We start from the raw sequence: 25,641 nt of genomic DNA on the forward strand, positions 1-25,641 counted from the left end.
CCCTCTCTCTGCAGAAGCCAAGCTGCCCCGCCTCCGTCCCGCCTTTCCTTGCTCGACTTCGGCTCACGGGATTTCGGGTGAACCAGTCACTGATGGGGGACCCCCCCTTTCCACACTCCCCCTCCATCGGCCACTGTTGCCTTGGCAACGGCTTGGCCACTTCCGTCGGGTGCTCCGCTCCGCTTCCGGGTCGGCGTTGCGGTGTCTTCGCCCGCTAGAATCTCCCGTCCGGTCTCCCGCCCCGTCTCCCGCCTAGTCTCCGGTCCCGTCGTGGACTGATGAACCCGAGCCGGTGAGTGGCCGCTCCCCGCGGGCCCGGGCCATCAGCGCATCCGTCCGCCCCGAGCTCGGGACCGTTTCGGCTCCCATCAGCTGTTCATTCGCTGGGCCTGGCGGGCGGCTGGGCGCCCCCGCTCCCCTCCCCGCTCGGTCCCTCCCCCTCCCCTACTGCCGGTGGGGCCCTAGCACGTGTCCGAGGAGCTGGCCAGCACCAGCTCCTGCTGCCCGGCCTCGGGGTAGCGCCCTCTCTTCCCAGCCCACGTGCCGGCCTGGCCTGAGGCTGCGGCCGAGGACGAAGCGAGCGAGGGAGCCGGCGCCTGCCCGGTGGGGACCCTTCGAGGAAGGCAGTGCACAGATTAGGCTTCTGGTTTGGTGGAGAAAACTGAGGCTCCTAGAGAGCCCAAGGTCACAAAAACGAGGCCAGAGCATAACGGGGACTAGAACTCGAGTCTTTTGCCTTCTTTCAGTGCTTTTCACTGGCACGATTGGAGGGGTGTTGCCTCAAAACTTCCGTAGTCCCTAAATCTCGGATCCATTACTGTTATTAATATTGAAGTTCCCACATTAGCTTTTCCTTTGCATTAATGCATTCAAGGGTCCCATTATTAGAAATATGTTTCCTGGAAGGGATGATATATTCTAATTAAAAAAAACAACACTCCTTTAAGATGATTTTTTTCTCCTCCAGCAGACCACCCCCACCCCCGTGGGGGGAAAAGAGATAGGGGGGGGACACGCATTTTTAAAGCTCATACTGGGTGCCAAGTCATTTACTAATATCTTATTTGATCCTCATAACCACCCTGTGAAATAGGTGCTATTAGGATCCTCATTTTTACAGTTGGTGAAACAGGTTGGCTCAAGGTAAGTAACTTACTCAGGGTCTCAGAGAGTCCAAGTGAGGAAGGCTGGCTTTGAACTCAGGCTTTCTAATTCCAGACCCAGTACTGTATCTACTATGCCACCGAATGCAATTAAGATGCTGCTCGCTTCCTGATGGAGAGATTAGATAATGGATTCAGACTGCAGATTGAGATGTATTTTTTTGGACACAGTCAGTGTAGTTGTTTGTTCAACCAAACATGTTTGTGACAAGGATTTTATTTTTTTTTCCTTTCTCAATTGAGAGAGGGTGAGGGAGAAGGAAGGCAGATTCCTGTTAACTTAATAAAAATTCAGTTAAACACAATTTAATTAATGTTGACTGTATTTAATAGTAGCTAGCATTTCTGTGGGGCTCACTATATGCCAGATACTGTGCTAAGCACTTTAGAAACATCTCTCATTTGATCTTCATAACAACCCTAGGAGGTGAAAAAATTGAGGCAGACAGGTTAAGTGACTTGCTCAAGATCATACAATTTACTGAGGTCAAATTTGACCTCAGGTTTTTCCTGACTAAGTGTATTAGTCACTGCATCTATAGTTGCCAACATCTGCTTCATACCATTCCAGTTACTTCTTTTTTCTGATCTCTCAGAGGAAGGTGTACTTCACTTTTTAAGTCATGAGAGGTCATTGCATTGATCAGGCTTCTCATGTCTTTCAGTGTTATTACTCTTCACATTGTGGTCACTGCTTATTATCATCTTCATAAAAGTTGCATCAGATTTCCCTGAATTCTTCATATTTGTCATTTGTTTTTACAATATTGAAGTCCTTGACAGTCACACATTGTTTAGCCATTAGCCAAAGGTTCAATGAGAACCTTTCACTCTTCTGATGGTTCCCCTTGGAGAATATTCCTAGCAGTAATAAGCTTATTCTTGTTGATTATATTTTTATCAGGTTAGCTAACAATTGAAGTGTGACTACAAATACCCTTTTCTGTTAGCGGTACCGTTGGTGTTCTTCCTTTTTCTCATTTTAGGATTATAGATTGTGAGGTGGCAGGGACCTTAAGAGATCTTCTAATCCGATCACTTCACTTTAGAACTTCACTTGAGAAACTCAGGTCAGGGAGGTTGTGACTTGCCCAAGTTCACGAAGGTAGTAAGAAGGTGGAAACAGAACCTCCATGGTTAGGGGTCAGGTCCTAAAGTTGAGGAAGGATATTGATAAGAATGGTTTTCTGGGAAATTTTCCTGAGCAGATACTTGAGGCCATTGTTTTGGCCATTATTAATTATAGGTAGCCTAAAAATCCTAGTGTGGTTTTAAGCTTGAATAACTTTTAAGAAGCCCTATATTTATCTATAGCAAAATATCTTTCAAGGGTATTCCTCCATCACTGTCCTTTGATAAGCTCTTTCAAAAGAATAGAGACAGATGATAGTAATTTGACTTGAGTTTAGATTTTTATTTATGTGAAAGAAAAGGGCAATTTAATTTGGTTAGCTGAATTTTGCCCATTGTTCAGTCCAAACTTATCATCTTCCCCCTCCTGCTATTACCGTTAACATGCTCCCAATCTGGGAAGCTTTGTGTTTTGCTTTGAGCCTGATGAACCTCAGTAGCCTAAGCCTTCTGGATTCAGCTTTCACAGTTCTGCATCTCTCAGAGTTCAGAGATTAGACTATGTAGGATCTAGGGTTTTCCATTCTATAAGGTTAGTTAGCCCAAGGGGAAGTCTCAAGGATGAAATAATAATAGCTAAAAAGACACTTCAGTGAGCAAGAAAAGTATAGAATTGTCTAAAGAGACCAGTGTAGATGCAAAGAGAATTTTTTGGCTCACTTGGGTGAATAGATGAATAAAAAGAGTGGAATTGTGTTGAAAGAGTGTGGTCAGGAATACTGCAGCTCAGGATGAGCACATTCTGAGGGGTCTTGTCTGTGGGACAAGGACTGGATGAGTTGGAGGATCTCCAGTGGAATCCCATTACTGTCACCTGTATAACCTGAACACTTTGTCTGAGTATCACTTTATTCAGCTATAAAATGAAAGGAATGGAATACATTATCCCTAAAGTTCTTTTCCACTCCTGATCTATGGACACAGGTCTTCTGACCCTTAATCCAGCATTTTCCCATGACTATATTGCTTCCTTCCCTGCAGTCTAGAAGCATTCCCAGGACTCTCCCATTCTTAGATAACTTCCACTTGACTTTGTTTTTTTACATTCTACTTTCTTTGAAATCCTTCACAAGGTCTTCCAGTCCCACCACTTGATTATTCTCTTCAAGGTCAACAACAGTCTCTCTAATCTGCTGAATTTAAAGATCTTCCCAGTCTTTATGTTTCTTCACTTTTCTGCAGCTTTTAATACTGTTTCCTCCCTCAACTTTCCCCAACAGTACTCTCCTCTGTTGGCTTTGGTGGCACCCCTTTCTCTAGGTTCTCTTCCTGTCTTCTTGTTCCTTCACTATCTTTTTTGCTTGATCATCATTTAACTTCTGCCCTCTAAGTGTACGTCAAGCTCAGTGTTCTCTCCTAGGCCCATTTCTCTTTTCTTTCTTGATTTCATCAGTTCCCATGAAATCAATGTACATTTCTATCCAGGTGCATCCCAAATTCATATATCTAGCTTTTATTTCTCTCCTGAACTCTAGTCTTATATCAATAATTGTCCGTTAGACATCTCTACCTCCATATTCTAGCTGAACCTCAAACTCAGCATATCTGGAACACAATTCATCTCCCTGCCTCACACTTGCCTTCCTTCCACACTATTTTCTTTTCTTTTTTTATTAAAGCTTTTTGTTTTCAAAACATAGGCATGGATAATTTTCAACATTCACCCTTACAAAACCTAGCATTCCGAATTTTTTCCCTCCCTGCTCCCCTTCCCTAGATGGCAAGTAATCCAATATAGGTTAAACATGTGCAATTCTTCTATACATATTTCCACAGTTATCTTGCTGCACAAGAAAAAATCAGATCAAAAAGGAAAAAATGAGAAAAAACAAAATGCAAGCAGACAACAACAAAAAAGAGTGAAAATGCTATGTTGTGAGCCACATTCAGTTCCCACAGTCCTCTCTCTGGGTGCAGATGGCTCTCTTCATCACAAGATCATTGGAATTGGCCTGAATCATTTCATTCACCCTACATTCCAGAAGGTAACAATATCCTCATCACTCAGGCTCAGAACCTTGGAATCATCCTTGACTGTTCCTTCCCTCTCATCTTTTTCCATTCCCATATCCAGACTGTCAGATCAAGTCAATTCTACCTCCCCAGCATCTCCTCCATTGGTCTCCTTCTCTCCATTCCCATGACTACTCCTCAACTTCAGATCCTCATTGCATCTTGCTTCTATTTCTATAATAGCCTTTTAATTGGTATCTCTGCTTCCAGCCTTTCTCTTCTGTAATCTACCCTCCTCAAAACTGTCAAATTACCATTCCTAAAACACGAATCTAACTGTTATTCCCCTGCTCAGAAATTTTCACTGTCTTCTTCTTGCCTCTGGGATAAAACACAACCTCCTCAGCTTTTACAATCTGGCTCTCTCACCTACCGTTCCAAACCTACTTATTGTACCTTATTTTGTTCTTTTTACATGTCTTGCTGATGGGTTTTTAAAAATTGCTGCTTGGGTGACAGTCGAGCAAAACAAATCTATTAACTAGTCTCATCTAAAGATGTACGCCTCATTCTAGATTCATTGTTCCTCACCTCTCAGCTGAGAAATGGGAGACTTGCTTCACTGACTGTTTTCTGAAGTCCTGATTGGTCATTGCAATGATCACTGTTCTGAAATCTTTGGTTGTTGTTTTTCTTTATTTTATCATGCATTATTGTAGTCTTTATATAAATGATTCTCCTGGTCCTTTATGTTTCCCTTTCTAGCCAAACTGGCCTAGCTATTCCCCAAACAACCTCATAGCCTTGGCTATAAGCAGGGCTTGAAAAACACTACCTCCTTTCCATGTTTTAGCCTCTCCATGTTCCTTCAAGGCTCAGCTTAAATGTTACCTACTAACCATTCATGATCTCTTTTCCAGTTGTAGTGACTCTTTCCCTCATTAAGTTATCTTTTATTTACTTAGATTTTGCATTTTATCCTCCAAATAGAATTGTAAGCTCTTTGATGGACAGTTTTCTTTTTGTACCTATCCCAGAGCCTTGCACATAGTAGGTGATTAAAAATGTTTGAATTGAATGTAATGGTTCTTCTAGTCTAGGAACCCTGGAGTCATTTTTGACTCTTCCCTTTTATGTATTGCATTTATACTTACATATATTGTCTTCCAAGTCTTGTTAGTTTCCTTTAAAATGGCTGTTGGGTTTGGCCCTTCATTTTCCTTTTCGTTTCCATTAACTAAGGTTAGATTCTCATCACTTCAAGCCTCGATTACCATAACAACAGGAGGAAATGTTTTATTATTGCTGTTTTTTTTGTTTTTGTTTTTGTTTTTTGCCAGACTTGGCTTTCATTAGCATAGGGAATTCCTGGTCTGGAAATTGCTCTACCAGGGTAGATCTGCAACTGTTCTTAGTTTTCCTGAGACAGAAATGCTGTGACTTACTCAGTGTCACATAGCATATTTAAGAGGCAAGGTCTGAACCTAGTTCTCTCTGACTCTTAGGGTGGTTCACTATCCCCTATGCCATGTTGCCCCCTCTTTTATTACTGTATGCTATCCATATAACTATACCATCTTTCTATGGTTAAGCCATTCTCCATTCTCTCTTCAATGCCAATCTATCATATATGCTACAGTTAAACTCTCCCAAAAGCCTACTTTGACTGTCGTGCTTCTGTTAAAGACCCTGAAATATCTTCTTAATGTCTACCATGGCCTGGCCAAGATACTTTGCTTGGTACTCCAGGGGGACAAGGCCCCCACCCTACCTTTTCAGCCCAATTTACCAAATTACCAAATTACCCAATTTACAGGATATAATACCCTGTCAGATTGCTCCAGTCAGATTCATCTCCTTGTTTTAGGCATTTTCATGCTCTTAACCTTGGCCCAGAAACTCTTAAATCCTATCCATTTTGATTTTTTAAAAAGGTGTGTTCAGTTCAACAACTTTAAGTATCCACTGTGTATGGGGGTGGCGTGCCAGATGTTTTGGGCTATAAAGGCAAAGATGAAATGATCCTTTGGGGAATTACATTCTAAAAGAAGTATATACAACAAGTAAATTCAGGTCCTGAAAACTGGAGGAGATCGGAGAGAGATAAAATAACTATCTCAAGCATTTTGTGAAGGCCACGAGTCTGGTGGGATCGTTTCCTCTCTATCGCCTGTGATGTGAATGGAGAGGATATTTTGTACTTGTATCTTGAGGAGTCAATACCTTCTCAGCTGAGTCATTGTAGGGGGTGTACAGTGTGTTTTCCTGCTCCCACAACTGTGTAGACCATGGGACATTAGGACTGAATAAGACTTTATTGATAAAGAAAGGAAGACCATGTTGACTTTTGCAAGGTTCCTCAGTTAATATGTAGCAGAATCATTGCAGTCTTTGTTCCACCATATCAGTCTGTTTTTTCTGCTGTTACTATTTGGATCCCAAAAACATTACTAATGGCGATTTCATCAGCATGTGAGAATGTAGCCGGAGATTATCTGCGTGACGAACAGTCCCTTCTGCAAGTCTCCTGTTGCTACCGTGCCTTTTGGACTTCTCTTTTATAACATCCCTGTCCCCGAAAGGCTGATGTACCAAGTAGGTCCATATTTTTAAAAGAAAACCTACATACTACTATAATGTAGGCCCCTTTCTTGGCCTCTAGCCAGTTGTCACCTGCCTGTGGGAGAAATTCCTCTGTCTTGCTTCCTGGCAGACAATTCTGTGTAAAAACCCAGTCTCTCTTTTCAGAGACTGGGAAATGTAGGGATCAGCTCCAGGTTTGAAGTCATTGGGAAGTGTCAGTGTCTTAAGAAAGCATCAAGCCATCTCTCTGAAAAGAGTTTTTAAAAATGAAAGCTCCCCCTCCCCAAATAAAAGAGTTGAAACAAAGAATGAACCAAGGACAAAGGGAGGGAACAGAGAATCAAAAGTAGAAAGCAGAAGGGAGGAATTAGTCCAAAAAGGAGAATTGAATGTTCCTGGGTATGTTAGTCCAGATAAAAGAAAAAGGACATTTGTTATGTTATAGACCAAAGAGAAGATAACCCCATTGCTACTCCCATTCCTCCTGGAGCAGGATGGTGGGAAGAAGAATTTGAAAAGATTAAATAGCTTCTTTCCACAACTAGAAAGTAGAAATATGAAGGACCAGGCAGAAAGCCTGCAGTCCTGGAATCTGCTGGAGAGGATAGACAGCAGGAAGGAAAGACCTGTTTTTGTTACTGAAAAGCCTTTCACAACAGTGATGTAGGATACTGCTTTCAACCTGAATGCAGCTGACACAATACCAGGAATGGTGCTTATGAGTTACTTCGGTTTTAGGATCTAGCTTTTAAGTCTCTTGGACCACAATCAAGTTTAGCTTGGACATTTGTGTGTGGGTCTGCAACAGGAGAAAGGAGGAGGAGACTGCTGATGAGGTCAATGAGGGAAATTTGGTTTTTTTAAAAATAAAATTATTAATCGAAGATTTCATATCAACTCTTACATAAATATAAATAAATATATAAATATAATATATTAAATAACTAAATGTGTTTATGTACAATTAGATTAATTTGAATATATAAATGGCATAAGTCTACAGTTACTCACTTTTTCTAATATGGATATAATGTAGATGCTCTTCTGGTTTTTCCTTTTAAAATTTGCATTGTATTTCATAAAGTTATTTCCAGATTTCTTTATATTTCTCAAAAAATATATTATAGCATTCTGTAGCACTAATGTGCTATAATTTATTTAACCACCACCCAATTCTTTGATTTTTAGATTATTCCTGTTTTTTTATTTACATAAGAAAGTTTTTGCATAAAGAACAGTTTTTCCCCCCTAAAATATCTTCATTATGTCTTATTAATGTTGCTGTATACTTATACTTACCAGTTTGTTTTCTCTTAGAAATTCTACAGATGTTTTAATACCACCAGCACTATGTGCATGTACCTGCTTCTCTCTAGTCTTCCCCTGCTCTCACCCCCTACCAGCATTGTTTGTTGCTGTTAATTATTTTTCCAATTTGATAGGTGTGGGATGGTGCCTCTGAGTTGGTTTAATTTACATTTTATTGATTATTAGTGAAGTTGATCATTTTTCAAGTGGTTATTAACAATTTATGATTCCTCTTCAAAAATGTCTATTCGTAGATTTTGATCATGGACTGGGAGTTACCTTTGTGGATTTTTCACAGTTCCTTATGTTTTTAAATGTTATTTTCTTTGACATGTTTGCTGTAATTTTTTTATAATTTGTTTTTCTCTTCTCTCTTTTTTTTTGTGAAGAACTTTAAAACATTTTCATATTCAAACACGTTTACCTTGTTCTTATTTTCTTCAGTTTGTTGAATAGCAAAAAAGTTCACTTCCTTGGCACAATTGGGACAAATACATAATTTATTTTTTTTCTAATATCCTTTTTTATGTTTGTCTCTCCAGCTGGAATTCACTGCAGTATATGCTGGAAGATATGGGTTGGGGCTTGCTTTATAATGACAGAGATCTTCCTTTTTCTTCTTGGATGCTTGCAGATGAAGGAACTCAAGATATCTTAGTGGCTGAGATGCTACCTGATGACCCATTTCATGTCATTGCTGTTATTTTCCTCAGTTACATGTAAAATTCATTTAAAAAATTTTAAGTTCCAAATTCTCTCCTTGTCTTCCTCCCCTGACCCCTCCCCTGATCCCTCCCTGAGATGGTAGGCAATTTGATACTGGTCATACATGTGCAATCATGCAAAACATATTTCCATATTAGTCTCGTTTTGAAAGAAGACACAGACCAAAAGAAAAAGCTTACAGAGAGTGAAAGGTAGTAAGCTTTGATCTGCATTCAGACTCCAGTTATTTCTCTGGAAGTGGCTAGCATTTTTCATCATGAATTTTTGGGGATTGTCTTGGATTATGGTATTGCTGAGACTGGCTAGGCCATTCACAGTTGATCATCTTACAGTATTCCTGTTGCTTTGTTTGATGTTCTCCTGGGTTTACTCATTTCAATATATATCAGTTCAGGTAAGTCTCTCCAAGATTTTTTTTAGAAATTATCCTGCTTGTTATTTCTTATGTTACTGATTTTTTATGAGGCTGGTTTTACATGGACCTCTTTCATTGACTAAATCTGATAGATTTTGATGAGCAAACGTTTAACTTATTATATATCACTGTTATTTCTCAGTGTAACTGCCTGCTCTCTCTCCTGTCCCCCTTCTTATGTTTGTTTCTTTACAGCAACCGGGGACCACTGTAGGTCATGAGATGTCTGGACTGAATTGGAAACCCTTTGTCTATGGAGGCCTTGCTTCTATTGTCGCAGAGTTTGGTAAGGATCTTGTGAAAGCTTGGAATCTGTTTTCCTTGTAGCAGTTGGTTCTAGGCTTTGGTTATAAAGTTAGCCAAAGGAAAGAAATATGATTGCTCATTTGTATCAGAAATGGTTGTCTTAAAATCATGTTCTTTAATATTTCAAGTATTGTTTTGGTATGAACACTCCTTCTATGCAAGCAGATCCTAACATCTTTCTGACTTCAAACATGTTTTTCAAAAGTAGCTGAGGTCAAAAATATATACCCCCTTCAGCCAACTTGTTGATGAGCCTTAATGAACTTTGTTGGCTCGGTACTCAGATGTTTAACTGACTGTATAGAGCTTCTCCATTTTTGGCTGCTAAGTATATAATCATTCTGATTTCAGTATTGATCATCTGGTGATGTCCATGTGTAAAGATATATTTTGAGTTGTTGAAAAAAATGTTTGCTGTGGCCAGCAAATTATCTCGACAAAACTCTGTTAGTCTCTGGCTTGCTTCATTTAGTACTTCAAGGCCAAACTTGCTTATTATTTCAATTATCTTTTGATTTCCTTCCTTAATGTAAGCTCGGATCCTTAAAATGCTACTTCCAATCTCCTTGATGAATGTGGTATTTTTTTTGAGTTTATTTCTAGATGTAGGCCATTATAGAACTGATCAGCTTTGGCTTCTTTGGCATCAGTGGTTGGAGCATAGATTTTTATTACTATAATGTTGAATGGTTTATCATTTGGTAATTTTTGAGATTATACCCCAGTACTGCTCCCCTGCTTTTTATTGACTATGAGAGCTACTCCATTTCTTCTAAAGGATTCTTGCCTGTTATTAAGAGTATGATTAGAGGTCATTCCTGGGCTTTGTATAAGTAAGCTTTGAGGGAGAAAAGTGACATCATGACAGTAGGTGTTCTTCTTAAGCACCCATGGGAATGGGAAACTAAATAAGGATATAGTAGCACATTGTCAACACCATCATCTCAGTCAATTCTTCACTTGTTGGTGCTTTATAGCTTATAAACATGTCTCAGTTGGTCTTCATACCAATAGAGAGGGATGATTTGGCCTCAGAGCCAGAGAGACCTTCAAAGCAGGGTTCAAGTCCTGCCTTAGACACATCCCAGTTGTGTGTTTATGACACCCTGGGCTGGTCACTGAATCTCTCGGTGCCCCAGGCAACTCTCTCTAACTCTCAGTTACAGATTCAAATTGGTAGAGGGGATTTTTTTTCCTAAATAGATTTTATTGGTATCTTTTTTATTGTGGTTTTTTCGCATCACCATTTCCCCTGTCTCTTCCCCTCCTCCTCCTGGAGAGCCAGCTTTATAATAAAGTTTTTAAAAGAGGAACAAGAGAAAAAAATTGAGCAAACCCAATCAACATATTAAAAAGCCCCAGAGTTCATATGCATTGATGTACACCTGGGGATCTCCATCTCTGAAGAGGAGCAGGAGCTAGTAATTGATTGAACTTAAAAACTGGTTGGGCTGTTCATATAAGAAAACAATTGCCTGGAAATCTATAAGTTTGCAATAATGATGGAAGAGTTAGAATTTAAGGAAACAGATAATTCTCAGACCTCTCAGTATCAGTTCTGCACTTATTTGTGGGATTTTTGGAGCATTTTGTGAGACAGAACCTCAGTCCTAATAGTATATTATATGTACTTGTCCAGCACACATTTTGGTCATTTATTAAATTCCATAGAATAGCAATGTATTAAAACACTGCCATAAAATATCTTGCTATACTATGAGTTCAATAGTATTAATACTGGAAGTCATCTAGCAATATGGTAATATGTGATTATAATAATGTAATAGTTTTTATATATAGTACTTTACATATATATATATATATATATATATATATAATTTTGCATATATAATCTTGGAAAGGTTGTTTTCACTTTAACACAAAAAAGCCTTGTCTTCTGATAGCTCTTTGTGGCAGTATAGAGTCATAGTACTATAGAGCTGGAAGGGAAAGACCATGTTATTATCTAACTCTTGCATTTTATAGATGGAGGAGCTAAGACCTTGAGAAGAGCAGTCATTTTGTTCAAGATCACACAGCTAGTCAACATTCGAGTTACAACAATGATCTTCTGATTCCTAGTCCAGTTTTGTACTATTGGTTATGAGAGTAATCTTTTTTTTAAATTTAATGTAGTTAGACTCAGTTCTTGTGCTCAGATTTTCTCCTGCTACTCTTTGTAAATATCTCTGAAAGGATGTTTCCCTACCCAGGAACATTTCCAGTGGATCTTACCAAAACTCGCCTTCAGGTTCAAGGACAAACCATCGATGCTCGCTTTAAAGAGATCAAATATAAAGGAATGTTCCATGCTTTATTCCGGATCTATAAAGAAGAAGGCATTCTAGCCCTGTATTCTGGGTAAGACTGTTTTCCTTTTTATGATAGGTAGAATTTTCAAAGAAGCCACAGAACTCCAAATATATGGTTGTGTACTCTTCATGTTAACTAACATGCAATCTAGTTCATATTCTACTTGCCAAGCCTTGAGTCTGGCATTCTAACTTATGTTGTCTATAACTGATGGATTTCCAAATAGATGTGATATCCTAGCACTGGATTTTTCCTCATTTTCATAAAGGTTAGTTATAGCCATCATAAGTAGCCATAATTAACTATCTCTCAGGGTGTGTGGCTCGGTAATATTTACTTCCTTGCTGGCTTGAAGGATTTGAAATTCCCCCTTAAAAAAAGGACTGTTGGCATATGAAATAGAAAGCACATACAAAGAGAGAAAGACAGATATGGAAAGAGTCTCAGGGTACTAGGTAGAAGCTTGACTCTGTCACTTCCTGCTACTTTCATTTTAAGCAAATCACTTTCAGACTTGGGACCCTCATCGGTAAAAATGAGGATATTGTGCTCATTGACCTCTGTAGTCCCTTCTAGCTCTCACATTCTGTGATCAGTTGGGTAATTTGAAGGTAGGCCTCCAGAAAGTCTGATTACCTGGGACCTCTCCTAAAATATTTATACTATGATATTGTGTATTAGAGTTGTCTGTATTTCTATTCTATTCTCTTTTTAAAATGAGTTCCATGATGGTAGGGATTAAGCTTTACCCCTAAACTTTGTATCTTTCTCAATGATAGTACAGTGCTTTCCATACACTAGGTGCCTAATTACTGTTTGCCGAATTGAATGGAATGGAAATTAATATTAGCCAAAATTTATTTGGACAGGGAAACTGCTGGAAAAATAGAATTGTAATGCATTCTGAAATGAACTGGCAATGACTCACCAATAACCTACATTATGATTTCTTTATGATCAACGTGAATAATCAAAACATTTTTTACTTTTGTCAGCTTCTGTGATTTAATTCCACAAACACTATTTCATTGCCTGCTAGATAGCCTGTTCTTGGTACCGGGGAGACAAAGACCCAAACCAAAGATCCACTGACTCTAAAGAGCTGTTCTGTTGAGAGGGCAGAGCGGATACCTAGGTAAATGAATAGCTAGAACCTTGGTGGAGGAGGGAGTAGCCATGTTGACTTTTTCTTGTGGGCTAGGCCATGGGGCATCAGGGAACGTTTCACGTGGAGGCCTAGAAGCTGTGTTGAACCTGGAAGGAGATACAGATTCTGAGAGGAACTGCTGAGGAAGGAATATATTCAAGGCATAGGGGGTGGCTTACATGAATTCACTGAGGGAAGGGGATTGTCAAGTGTGAAGAATAGCTAATAAGCCAGTTTGTTTAGGAAATGAAGTACAAGCAAAATAATGTTTTGGTTATGTATACTTATTGTGTATCTAAGTTATATTTTAATATATTTAACATCTACTGGTCATCCTGCCATCTAGGGGAGGGGGTGGGGGGGTAAGAGGTGAAAAATTGGAACAAGAGGTTTGGCAATTGTTAATGCTGTAAAGTTATCCATGTATAAATCCTGTAAATAAAAGGCTATTAAAAAAAAGGAAATGAAGTACATGAGGGGAAATAACATGCAATAATTAGAAAGGTAGGTTGGAACCAGATGGAGGATAACTTTAAATTCCAGGCTGAGGAGTTTGTATGAAACAGTGGGGAGTCACTGATAGCTTTTGAGCAGAGGGAATAGCTTGGTCAAACCTGTGCCTTTGGAAGATTATTTTTAGCAATTTCATGAAGGATGGATTGGAGAAAGAGAGAAGCTAGAAGCAGCAGTCCTACTCAAGAGGCTGAATTAGCATGTTGTCTATGTGAGGGGGAAAAGGGACCAAATGCGAGAGGTATCCTGGTGGTATAATGTGCGAGACTCAACAGTTGATAACTGACAGTGTGGGAAAAGGAAGAGGTGATGATGGCTCTGAGGTTATGAATATCTAGGTGACTTGATAGCCAACTAGATCTTGGTGTGTTCAGTAGAAATAGGGAAGTTTGAAAGAGGTTTAGAGGGGCACATGTTTTTTGTGTTAGATATGCTGCTGGAGTATCAGCCTAGACCTGTCTAACAGTCCTTGGAATTTAGGTGAGAGATTTAGGAATTATCTCCTTAGAGATAAACAATCTCATGGGAGGCACTCAGATTCCCAAGGGAGAGAATGTAGCCAGAGAAGGAAGACAAGGACAGAGCTTTGGGGGACATGTACACTTAGGGGACAGGAGATGGATGAAGAGCTAAAAAGGAAGAGTAAAAATGAATAGTCAGGCAGGCAGAGAGTGTCATGAAAAGTATTTAGGAGCCAGTCAGTAGTGTTAGAAAGTGTAGAGAAGTCAGGGAGGATGAGATCTGAGGAAAAAGCCATTACATTTAGTAGCTGTGAGATGGTTAATTACTCTTGAGAGGGCCGCTTTGAGCAGCAGGGGCAGAAGCTAGATTTCAAGGGGTTCAGAATTGGGCTTGGTAACAAATAGTGACAGCAAATACAGATCGTTCTAAGAGTTTGGCAGTGAAAGGGAGGTGAGACACAGGATGAGGGAGTCAAGGGGAGCTTTAAGGATAGAGAAGACATGTATGTTTGTGGCCATGGGGAGAACGGAGTTACAGCTCCACCTACTGGAGAAATTTTCTGAGACAAATGAGATGAAATTCCTTGGGTTACTGAGCAGCCTTTTAAAGGGGGAGGATTTTTCAGGAGCTTAGGTCTAGAACACAAGTTCTTAACCTTCTTTATGTCAAGGACCCCTTTTGGGGGTCTGCCTGGTTAAGGTCTTCTCAGAATGCATACAGTAAAATACACAGATTAACAGAGGACACCAGCTGCACTGGGAAAATCAGTTATCAGAGTAATAAAAACAAGTTCACAGACACATGTTAAGAGGGTCTCGTATCTCTTGAAGGTGAATTCTCTATTGTTTATGAAGTAGAGGAGAATTCCTCCCAAAATCTAATTCTTTTACAGACACAACTGTTTCACAAAAGCCCTTTTGGGTTCCCCATTATATATATTATATACGTTAGCCTGGCATTCACAACTTAAGCCAGCTTTCTAACCTTCTGCTCTACTCCATCACATACTCAATGCCAAATAAGACTACTTACTTCCTCTGAGTATGTCCCATGCTCCCGCAGCTCTCTGCCTCAAATCCTGTTCCCTGTGCCTGAAATACCCTCCTTCCCCACTTCTTCTGTTGACATCTTAGCTATCCCCAGCTAAAATGCTACCTTTCTAGCCAAGTCTTCCTTGATTTTTCCTCCCAGTTGGCGGTGATTGTTCCATCCTCTGATTTCATGGTGCTTTATATTCCAATTGTGTCGTTATTTTCTAATTTGTGCTCTATTTATTTGAATACAGGTCTTCTGCCTCACTAGCTTGTAAACTTCTCTAGGGCATGGACCATGTCCGTATGTCCTCCAGCCGAACAGGGCTGGTCATATGTGCTTGATGAGTGTATATTGAATGAAGTTCCTCAGATCTAAAGAAAGCCTATGTGATGCTGGCCGGCTCCTTTGCAGATGGTCACTAGTGTCCTTGCCTCTTTTGCAGAATTGCTCCTGCTTTACTAAGACAGGCATCCTATGGCACCATCAAGATTGGCATCTATCAAAGCTTGAAGCGTTTGTTTGTAGATCGTTTAGAAGGTCAGTGTGGGCAGTTTTCTCTGGGGGCGCTATTTGAACGTGTTATTGGAATCCTCCATTCCTGAGAGCTGATGCCAGGCCGCAGCGTGACAGATGATAGCTCGCTCACCTTGTGTGCTTGGCGGGGAAGTGTTCTCACTTAGCCTGACTGTCCCTGGGGAGCTGACTTCTGCATACTGTGGAGTTGTCCTTCAGGCTCACCCCTTCTTTTCCTGGCCCTCCTGGAGGGCCCATGGTAGAATCCCTATTGCTCAGCAAACAGCTAAGGTGATCCTCTTAGAGGAGTCCAGCAGCCCCTTTTGTTATCTCCTCTGATGGAGAATGCTTTCAGAAGATTATTTCGCTCTGTTTGGTGGTCAGAGTCCTCTACAATCTGGCCCCTTTCCACCTTTTCAGTCTTCTTACACTTTATTCTTCATCACACGTATTCTCTGATGCAGTGACACTAGCCTCCTGGCTGTTCGTGAACAAGAGACTCCATGTCTCGGCTCCGGCTGTTGTCTCTGGCCGTCTGCCATGCCTGCTCCAAGCACCGACCTCCCTGGTTTCCTTTAAGAACCAACTAAAATCCCACCTTTTACCAGACGCCTTCCCCAGCCCCTCTTAATTCTACTGTCTTTCCTTTTTTCATTATTTCCTATTTATCCTGGGTAAAGTTGGTTTCCACCCGTTTGTTGGTTTATCATCTCCCTCACTAGCAGGTGAGTTCCTCAAGGCCTCTCTTCGTCTGCCCAGTGCTTGGCACAGTGTCAGGCACATGTTGTAGTCCCTTAATAAATGTTTATTGGCCAAATGATTGATTCCCCACCTTTGCAAAGAACAGGAGTGAGACAAATTTTCTCATTTCTTCTTTGAGCCTAAGTTTAAGATCGAGACTTCTAAGAACTTAAAAGGTTGAGGGACCTAAGGTGACATCTTAAATCTTTGGATTTCTTTGGCAAAAGATCAGCAGTTCTACTTTAAGGCAATCTCTGCTGGTCCCATGGCTCTCTTCCTCCACTGTCTCAGTACCGTGTTCTGGGATTCTGGCATGAATCCCAGTGAGTGAACTTCTATCCTCTTTTTCTTTCCAGATGAAACGCTTCTAATTAATATGATTTGTGGGGTGGTTTCTGGAGTGATATCGTCCACTATAGCCAACCCCACCGATGTGTTAAAGGTAAGTACGTGGTGTCTTAGGCTGATAGGAGTATGTGGTTTGATTTGGGGCTTGGTGAAAACCCAAGGTAACTGACCTCTTAGGGAAGGAACAAGTCTCCCTTCAAGTTCAGGAAGTCTGAGAAGCAACAGAAGTAGTAGAGAAAGACTACTCAAGTTCACTTGAGAATTCTGATTTGTGAAAGGCTGAGAGCATAGCTCAGGGCTTCTTAACTTCCTTTATGCATTCTGGACCCCTGGAGCAGAAGTCTCAAGAAACCTAGGAATGGACCCCTTCTCAAAGTCCTGGTTTTATTTTTTATTTTTATTTATTTATTTATGTTAATTTTTTTTCTTTTCTTTTCTTTTCTTTTTTTTTTTAATTATAGCTTTTTATTTACAAGTTATATGCATGGGTAATTTTACAGCATTGACAATTGCCAAACCTTTTGTTCCAATTTTTCCCCTCCTTCCCCTCATCCCGTCCCCCAGATGGCATGTTGACCAATACATGTTAAATGTTAAAGTATAAATTAAATACAGTATAAGTATACACATCCTAACAGTTATTTTGCTGTACAAAAAGAATTGGAAAGTCCTGGTTTTAAATCATTGAAGGAAAGGCTAAATTTCAGCTAAAGAGCAGGGAAAATAAAGATGATCTTTTTTTCCTTCTAAGGTCACAGATTCTCGGAAATCTATCCAGGAACCCCTAAGTTAATTCCTGGTAGAGGAATCAGAAGACAAGAGATTCAATATTGGGTTTGATTACTAGCTATGTGGTCCAGGCTGAGTCATTTCTCTTTCCTGAGCCTCAGTTTCTTCATCTGCAAAATGAGAAAAATAACTTGCTTTCCCAAACATTCCTCACAGGAATGTTGGGAGAAAAGCATTTAATGTTCTTTAGAAATGGGAGTAGTTTTTGTTACTAATTTCTAAAAGGGATTTGCCCTACTGCTAATACTAGGAGGACTGGGAGTCATAGAATATTGGGATATTAGAGTGTAAAGGGATTTTAGCATACAGAGAAGGAAACCGAGACCCAGAGAGATTGTGGCTTGCCAAAGGTTACACAACTCATCAGGTAGCAGAGCTGAAGCCAGGTCTTTTGACTCCAAGGCCAGGTTTCCTTGGGCTAACATGTGCTTTTACATTTGAGATCATCCAGTCCAATATCTGCATTTGGCAGCAATGTGAAAGACTATTGAAGCATTGTGACGTAGTGCATTGGAAGCTGCCCTTGACTTCAGGGAGTCCAGTGTTGAAGTCTCCCCTCTGATACGGATTGACTGTGTGACCCCCTCCTCTCTTCAGTGCCCCAGACATCTCTCAAAAACTAGAAGTTGCAGAATAGAGTTTCCTCCCCCTGAAATTCCCAACATCAGTGACATCATTGTCTAACCCCTCCCTGTGCTCCCCAATTAATATTTAGATAGACTTACACTGATGGGAAATTGAAATAGAGAAATAACTTGAACTTAACAGAAAGATGAAATGGGATTTCCTTCATGAAGCCTTTTCTGACCTCTCTCCTGCTTCTCACCCCCAAGTTGAAAATGGTCTTTCTTTCTTTGTACTTTGTGGTCCAAAATGTTACATTTCCTTTCCACATGGAGTATTTTCTTTGAGTTCCTGGGGTTCTCAGACTCAAGAGCATATCTTGTTTCTGAGCACCCTCTCTGGGTCTGTTGGCAATCCAGAGTCACCCCCACTTTGTTACATCTCAGTATGACTTCCACTGAGGAGAGCTGCCTGGAGGAGTATCTTCGAGAAGGGCTTCCTCTGACTGCCAGTGGGATCCAGGACACAGCCTTCCGGGGTGTCACCCATGCATTTTGATCCCTCTCTGTCACTTCATGAACAGCCCACCTCCTTTTGAGGGTCAAAATGTGTTCTTTTCATTTCCTCGTTGAAGGCGCCAGCCCCGGTTCCTCAGAGTTAGTTTCCTCTTTCAGTAATGGCAGAATTTGCTTGTGAGGAATGAGGCAAGAAAAGTCTTTCTTTCCTTCTATTCCTTCATGAAATGTGACATGTCTATTTTATCACAGTGATCAGTGGTTTTCATTTTCTTAACCATAAAGTTCCTTCTGAGTTCTCTCTGGTCAGAGTGAGATGTTGGCTTTTTCTTGTCTTAGATTCGAATGCAGGCCCAAGGAAGTTTGTTCCAAGGCGGGATGATTGGCAGTTTCATCGATATATACCAGCAAGAAGGCACAAGGGGTCTGTGGAGGGTGAGCATTGCTTTTTTGGGCATTATTCTGTGTGGTTGGTGGTGGGAATTGGCTTTTTTAAATAGATCCTGCTGTTGCTAAGCAGTAATCATTTTTTGGGTGATTCAAGAACATTCAGTAACAAGCCCTTTACATTTATGGTATCAAATTGTTTATAAAAGGGCGAAACTTTGCAAGTAGTCTTAAGGCGAATATTTATTGGGAGTTTACTACATCAAATTTTGCTCAGAATTAAAGAACTCTAGGCCAAGAAAGAAAGGTTGTGGAGATAATTTAACCTAACAGAGGAGGAAACTGAGCTCCAGTAGGTCATAGGGCAGGTCTCCTGATATGGTGGTACAGTGAACTGCCTCTCTTGTTTAATTTTGATACATTATACTAGGATATGACTGGGTTTATTTCCTTGGTTGCTCTTTTCCATGATACTGAATGGTGATTTATGTCTAAGAGCTTTGGGATCCTTGTGAATGAAGACAAATGAGGGTCACTTCACAAGCCTGCTGGGCCTTGAGTAGAGGAGAGAGAGAGGGAGGGAGGGAAAGAAAGACAGAGTCAGAGAGATAGAGAGAGATATAGAGACAAAAAGAGAGATGGAGAGAGATAGAGACAGACACAAAGAAAGAGAGAGAAAATGAGAGAAAATCCTTCCACAGAGTTTGAAATAAAAAGATGGCCTTACCATTTGTTAATAACAGTCTATAGCCATCCTGATTTGGCCTAGCTAGAGCAGCGAAAGAAACCCCTGTGCCTGGTTGCTCAAAGCAAGGGAGGACCAAAGAGCAGAAGAATAGGGTTTTGAGGTGCTTAAGCCCCTGCTCTATCATCAGCTGTGGCCCAGCGAGGCTCTGCGGCAGTGCTGGCTGGGAATGAAGCTCCAAGGTGGGGGCTGATTGCATGGACTCATTGCCCATCTGCCTTCTGCCTTTGCTGCCTTTCCAGCATGCATCCTTCCTGATCATACTAGATGTGGATGGAAGAGCCTTGGGATGAGCTTTCTTCCTTGTTGGCTGATCTTGCTGCATATGTTTTGTTTTGTTTTATCAGAGGACTTCTGATATCCTAGCATCAGTGCCCTCACTTCATAAGAGCCATTTGTGGCTTTTTAGCCTAGGCTGTTTTGGCCCTTCCCAGCTCCCAGACTGTTTGCCACTCTCTGCCCCATTCCGGTAGCTGTGCTCTTCCCCTGCGTTCACTGACACTTGTGTTTGGCAGGGTGTGGTCCCGACCGCTCAGCGTGCTGCCATCGTTGTGGGAGTGGAGCTGCCGGTCTATGACATTACCAAAAAGCACTTAATATTGTCAGGGCTGCTGGGAGACACAATCTTTACCCACTTTGTGTAAGTATGCCGTGTGGCTCCCGCTCTTTGAACTTTGGATTTTGAGCACTCCTGAGGCCCCATTCACTGCATTCTTCCCATGAAATCAGTCAGTGGCACTTTGTGGCCAACATGTGGCCGACATGGGCAAAAGTCTCTCTCGTTACCCATCCCCAAGGCCTTCTGAGAATGTTCCCCTCAGAGATTCCCAAGCCTGGGCAGCACCCCAAACAGTAGCAAACCACATGCTAGTGGCTTGGTACCTGTTGGTACGGAGCCCCTAGTGGAGCCGCACATCTGGAAACTGCTTTGGCCTGACATATATTTACAAAGGAGACTTTGCTCAGCAGGAGTCAGGAAAAAAGTGAAATTCAGTAGGGTGCATGAATCAGAACCAAAGGGTCCTGGCTGAACACTGGGGAATTTTTCCTTTTCTCTTGGATTTTCTTGCTTATTCCTGTAGTCAATCCGATAGTCTGCTACCCAAGTGCATTATGCTTATGAAGCTATGGTTTGAAAAGCGTTGGTAACTAATGGATGGTGTGTGACGCTTCCTGCTCAGACAGCCTATTTCAGCTTGTTATCTGCCTTCCCAAGCAGTGGGCTCAGTCCATATCATTAACTTGCAAGTTGGTTAGAGGTTTTTTTTTCTTCCTGAATAGGGCCCTTTTCTGTCTCCTTTCATAGATACAAAGGAGAAAGCACCCAGTTCTTCCTAAAGGGTTGGCCTTTTTAGGAGTAGGGAGCCATGGGGTATGTTTGGGCCTAGCGAGCTCTTCTCTGAACAGTTTTTATCTTCAGTTCTAGCTTTTCCTGTGGCTTGGCTGGAGCGCTTGCTTCTAACCCGGTTGATGTGGTGCGAACCCGTATGATGAACCAGCGGGCCATTGTGGGCAATGTGGAACTATACAAGGGAACTTTGGATGGCCTGCTCAAGGTATGGAGTGTTTAGATGGGATGAGGGAGCTTCTAAATGCCATCTTAAAAGATGGCTTCAGAGCCCCTTGGTTAGCTTGCTGAAATTGCTTCCCACTCTTATAGTTTTGCCTGGGGTGGGGTGGGATAGGATTGGATTGTCTTACCTTCAGGCCCAAATGTTCTTTCAGAAATCTTTGGCCACATCTCTATGTTGATACAAATCAGCTTTGAAAGCAGCTATGATTGTTAGTATGACCCCTGAAAACAAAGTAAGAATCTGGCCCTGAGTTTGAGAAAGTTCTACCTCCTTTAGCTGTTTGGATTGTTGGAGCTCCAAAGCTTGATTTGGTTATTTGTTATTTTGGGACATCTAGTTTTGACCAGTTTATTGACCAGCTCCCAGAGGAGCTGGGGGAGCAGGGTGGGAAGAGAGTGAAAGGGAGAGAGAGATACAGAAAGAGACAGGGAGGGGGGAGAAAGTTCTCTGAAATTTGGCACATTTTCTCGTATCATTTTACTCTCTTTTCTCCATCCTCCTTTTTTGTTAACTTTGTTTTCCATCTAGTTTTCTCTTAGTCTAAAAATACACAGGGACACCAAAGTCAACCCTAGAACAAATTCTTAAGCATAAATATCTTTAAATAACAATCTCCCCCAATTTTCTTAAAATAAAAAATATCTGACATGCAATAATGCCATTACATATTTTAAGGAACACATGTAATGAATAAATTCAGGGATACTTTTGTATATAAGAAGTTGAAAATTGTTTTCCTAACACGTTACCTATGGACATAATAGTTTTACTTTTTTTCTTTAAACACCAAATTATTCACCTTTCCATCAATATGTGCTGCCAGCCAGGGCAACAGTTGCCTACCAGCAAAGAAATATTAGCCAAATGAAACGATCTGACATTTAACAGCTGTCACATCATAGCTGTACTTCTCTCACTGCAAGAGATCTTGGACCTGCCTCCTAGCTGCCTGGGCCTCCCATTTAGTGACTGACACAGCCTTATCCTTTGGTAGAAAGGAATGCCGCAGGAGTACTTGCTTAGCAACTCTCACTACTTCCAAGATGTTTTTTAGGTCCTCACTCTCATTGCTCTAGGTGCTGAGACATACTATGTCATTTCTAAGGACCTGACAAAAACCATTAATTGTTTTTAAAATCATTATTTTCTCTTCCCCTCAGAATAAAAAACAAAGGAAAATGTGCAGAGGAAGTCTGCTTTGAATTATTGCAGTCCCCCATACTTCATTATATCTTCAATAAAGTCAATTTTCAATCACCAGCATGGTTTTTAATATCACAAAAGATTTTAAAATATGTTGGGGGGGGGGCAGCTAGATGGTGCAGTGGATGGAGTGCCGGCCCTGAAGTCAGGAGGACCTGAGTTCAAATTTGACCTCAGACACTTAACACTTCCTAGCTGGATGACCCTGGGCAAGTTACTTAACCCCAGTTGTCTCAGCAAAAAAAAAAAAAAAAAAAGTATTGGGTTTTTTTTTTGCTATACCTCCAGAATTTGTTTATGTTCAAACAATAGTAAGCCTAAAAATACTCAGCAGGTATCTGTGAATTTGATGTTTTGTATCTGTCTGAGAGGGAAGATCAAACTCCACTTATTTTGGTGTTCATTATTTTTGAGTATCATAGACTGATTTGTAGAATTCAAGGAAATGAAGAAGGCTTCCTTGCCCTCTGCTGTGGCTATTCTTGCCTGATTCTGTCTCAAAACAAGAGTATCAAGATTATTTTGGGGGCAATGGTAGCAGTAGGCCTCCAGGAAGTTGACCATTTGGAAGCCAACCAATTAGTCTATCCCATTGTCCTCTCTGCCTTTTACTTCTGGCTGCTTAATTCAGCTGGGTTTCTTTTGGGCTTCCTTTCATCCTTTTCTGCATCTAGGCACAAAAGAATGAGTTGGGTACTATAATTGTCACCTGGTGAACAAGTTTTCAAGGCCTTGGGTAACAGTATATACACAGGCCACCCATAGAGTATTCTTTCTCTAGGAATTCTGAACTCCTGAACATTCTTGGGTAACTGTCATTCCGGCTGTGCCCCAGAAACAGTTACTTCCCAAATTGAGCTTTATCCTCATGGATCCAGAGTCGGAAAGGGGTATTTTTTTCCAGTGCTTCCAGTGTCTTTTGCAGAATAGAGTGGGGCATGTTTAATACACGCGTGAACACGTATGGCCCATCCTAAAAAAATTCAAACTATTAAAAAGTTTCAAGTAAAGTCAGAAACGATCATTGCTCAGTGTGGGCTATTGGGAGAGGCTGGTTAGGAGGCACATAAGTGTTCACAAACCAGATCATTCTAGCATTATCGAGAACTTTGGCTGCTTTGGGAAGGTAATCATAATCCCTGTGGGGAGGAGCGGAGGATTGTTTGAAGTGAAGAGTAAGGCAAAATAAATAAACTCTGCTTTTTGTTTTCTGTCTCCCCAGACTTGGAAGAGTGAGGGCTTCTTTGCCCTGTATAAGGGATTTTGGCCAAACTGGCTCCGCCTGGGCCCCTGGAACATTATTGTATCCTTTGAAATTTGAGAAGGGAAGCAGGTGCTGTAAACTGCCAGGTAACCCTGTTCTAGATTTGGGTGGTGAGAAACTCAAGGGCACAAGTGGTAGCAGAAATGAACTAAGGTTTAAACAAAACTCCCCATGTCCCAAGTGGGACAGGCTTAGAGATTGAAACAGCTTGTTAGATGAGGCTGAACTGGGGAGCCATAGATCTCTAGAGGCAGATGCAAAGGAGAGGGTTTGGAATAGATGGGCAAAATGTGTTTTGGCTGGGCTTGTTTCTATTTTAAAAACTGTTCTTGACTTGTAAGTGGCAATGCTATTGCTCTTGAGTCACGGGGTTTCCAAAAAAGCTTTGTGGAAGTCCCTAGAGGACACAGCACCTTCGGGTGGTTTTGCAAGGTGACATCGGGAAGATACCCAGTGGAGTAAGATCCAGAACAGAGTAGCATTCAACATGGAGGATACTGTGATAGTCATTTATTGAACATCGGTGTGTTCGTTGGAAGGTTAACACAAAGTACATTCCCTGCTAGTTTGAAGTCTAGCTATAAGTGAAGGGATGGTGCTAGGAAGTGTGGGGGGGGAAGCTTTTATACTATACAGTCTACCACATACGTAACCTTGGATATATTTTGTTCTGACGCAGCAGGTATTTCCCACCGGCTACTCCGTACCTCCTGACCCACGTACATTTCCCCAAAACAGGTCAGCCAAACCTGTGGTAGTGATTGCCACTGGTAGTACAAATCATTTCTCCCTGGTTTTATGTTGTTCTCTGCCATTGCATGTAGCTAAATGTTAATTTCCCAGCAAAATTTTAAACTTTCTAAGACAACAGCCTTGGCTTATATTCACCGTACCCATAGGTTTTGAACCAAAACAGGACACGGGTCCGACCGTGAATATTCCTTCTGTGAAGGCTTGTTAAGTATGCTTGCCTTTAGAAATATATGTGTGTTGTATGTGTGTGTGTACATACATACATACATATATATGTATACACACACACAGCTTACATAGTCACCAGACCTGCCCTCTTGCTGTGCCTAGCACAGTGCCAGCCAGATCTATAGTTGGATAATGGGTATATTGTCAATGAATGAGTGCAGCTGAAGAGTAGTGGGCCCTGAGTAAATGAAGGACTAAGGGAACTTGTTTGGCTGTGATTGAATGACCCAATTTTGTGTCTCTTCCATGACTCGGTGTTCAGTTTTTTATTACCTATGAGCAGCTTAAGAGGTTTGCCTTTTAGAGGCAAGCGACGCTGCTCATAGCTCACGTGTGTGTGAGCCCAGTGCTGCCAACCCCACCATCTTTTCTCCTGCTCCCTGTGTTTTGGCGCACTTTTGACAAGAATCTATATATCTTCTGAGCACGTAGTTCCCGAAGGCATCCTGGATGAAGAAGACCGGATGGTGCAAAGGATTTGGAGTTGTGTTTTGTGTTTGTGTTTTTATGTGGTTGGCTTTTTCATGAAGTAAAGTGTCAAAAGTGAGACTCTCTGGCCCCAGACTGGTATCTTCTGTGAAGATGGATACTAACGGGGGATTTCAAATTTGACTTTCCTCCCAAGTTGGGTCCAAATGTAGTAAGATAGCCCCTGCCTTGGGGGAGAGCAGAAGGCAGAGGCCAGGGCAGTTCCTGCTGTTGTAGTCTTGCAGATCTTGTTTCCCATTAAAGTATTTATTGACAGGATTGCTTTGGTCTTGTCATTATTTCCTCTTTGCTCCTTGACTGGCATATACTCCATAAAGGAAGGAGGTCATGGTGGGGAAGGGAGGACAGGAGGAGAGGGATATCGCCCGAATTCTCTTAAAGTAGTCTTGTTTGAGGTTAGACCCTGGCTAATGTGCTTTCCAGGTGCTTTACTAAAGTTGATGACAAAATTCTCAGTTTGCATGAAACTTGTG

General features: G+C 41.2%; 1 protein-coding gene across 4 annotated transcripts; it reads left to right on the top strand.

Moving 5' to 3' along the window:
- SLC25A14 (solute carrier family 25 member 14) lies at positions 1-25,426 on the top strand. Of its 4 annotated transcripts, none has more exons than XM_012553244.3 (10): positions 1-292; positions 9,475-9,565; positions 11,799-11,946; positions 15,498-15,592; positions 16,666-16,751; positions 18,865-18,960; positions 20,173-20,297; positions 21,078-21,213; positions 23,657-23,737; positions 24,942-25,426. In XM_012553244.3, exons 2-10 carry the CDS (start codon positions 9,502-9,504, stop codon positions 24,981-24,983), a joined length of 873 nt encoding a protein of 290 aa, XP_012408698.1. In that variant the 5' UTR covers positions 1-292; positions 9,475-9,501; the 3' UTR covers positions 24,984-25,426. The 4 variants fall into 4 exon arrangements, with proteins under 4 accessions (XP_012408698.1, XP_031800304.1, XP_031800303.1 ...); XM_031944444.1 differs by lacking the exon at positions 1-292 and adding an exon at positions 4,261-4,279; XM_031944443.1 differs by lacking the exon at positions 1-292 and adding an exon at positions 7,092-7,666.
- The last annotated feature ends 215 nt before the right edge of the window (positions 25,427-25,641 follow it).

The sequence above is a fragment of the Sarcophilus harrisii genome, chromosome X (assembly GCF_902635505.1).
Source record: "Sarcophilus harrisii chromosome X, mSarHar1.11, whole genome shotgun sequence".
NCBI lineage: Eukaryota > Metazoa > Chordata > Mammalia > Dasyuromorphia > Dasyuridae > Sarcophilus > Sarcophilus harrisii.

Coding starts and splice junctions, on each gene's coding strand:
- SLC25A14 (XM_031944442.1), top strand. CDS start 9,121: ATGAATTTTTGGGGATTGTCTTGGATTATGGTATTGCTGAGACTGGCT. Junction 20,298..21,077: donor ACAATCTTTACCCACTTTGT/GTAAGTATGCCG, acceptor TTTTATCTTCAG/TTCTAGCTTTTCCTGTGGCT. Junction 23,738..24,941: donor TGGGCCCCTGGAACATTATT/GTATCCTTTGAA, acceptor CTCGGTGTTCAG/TTTTTTATTACCTATGAGCA.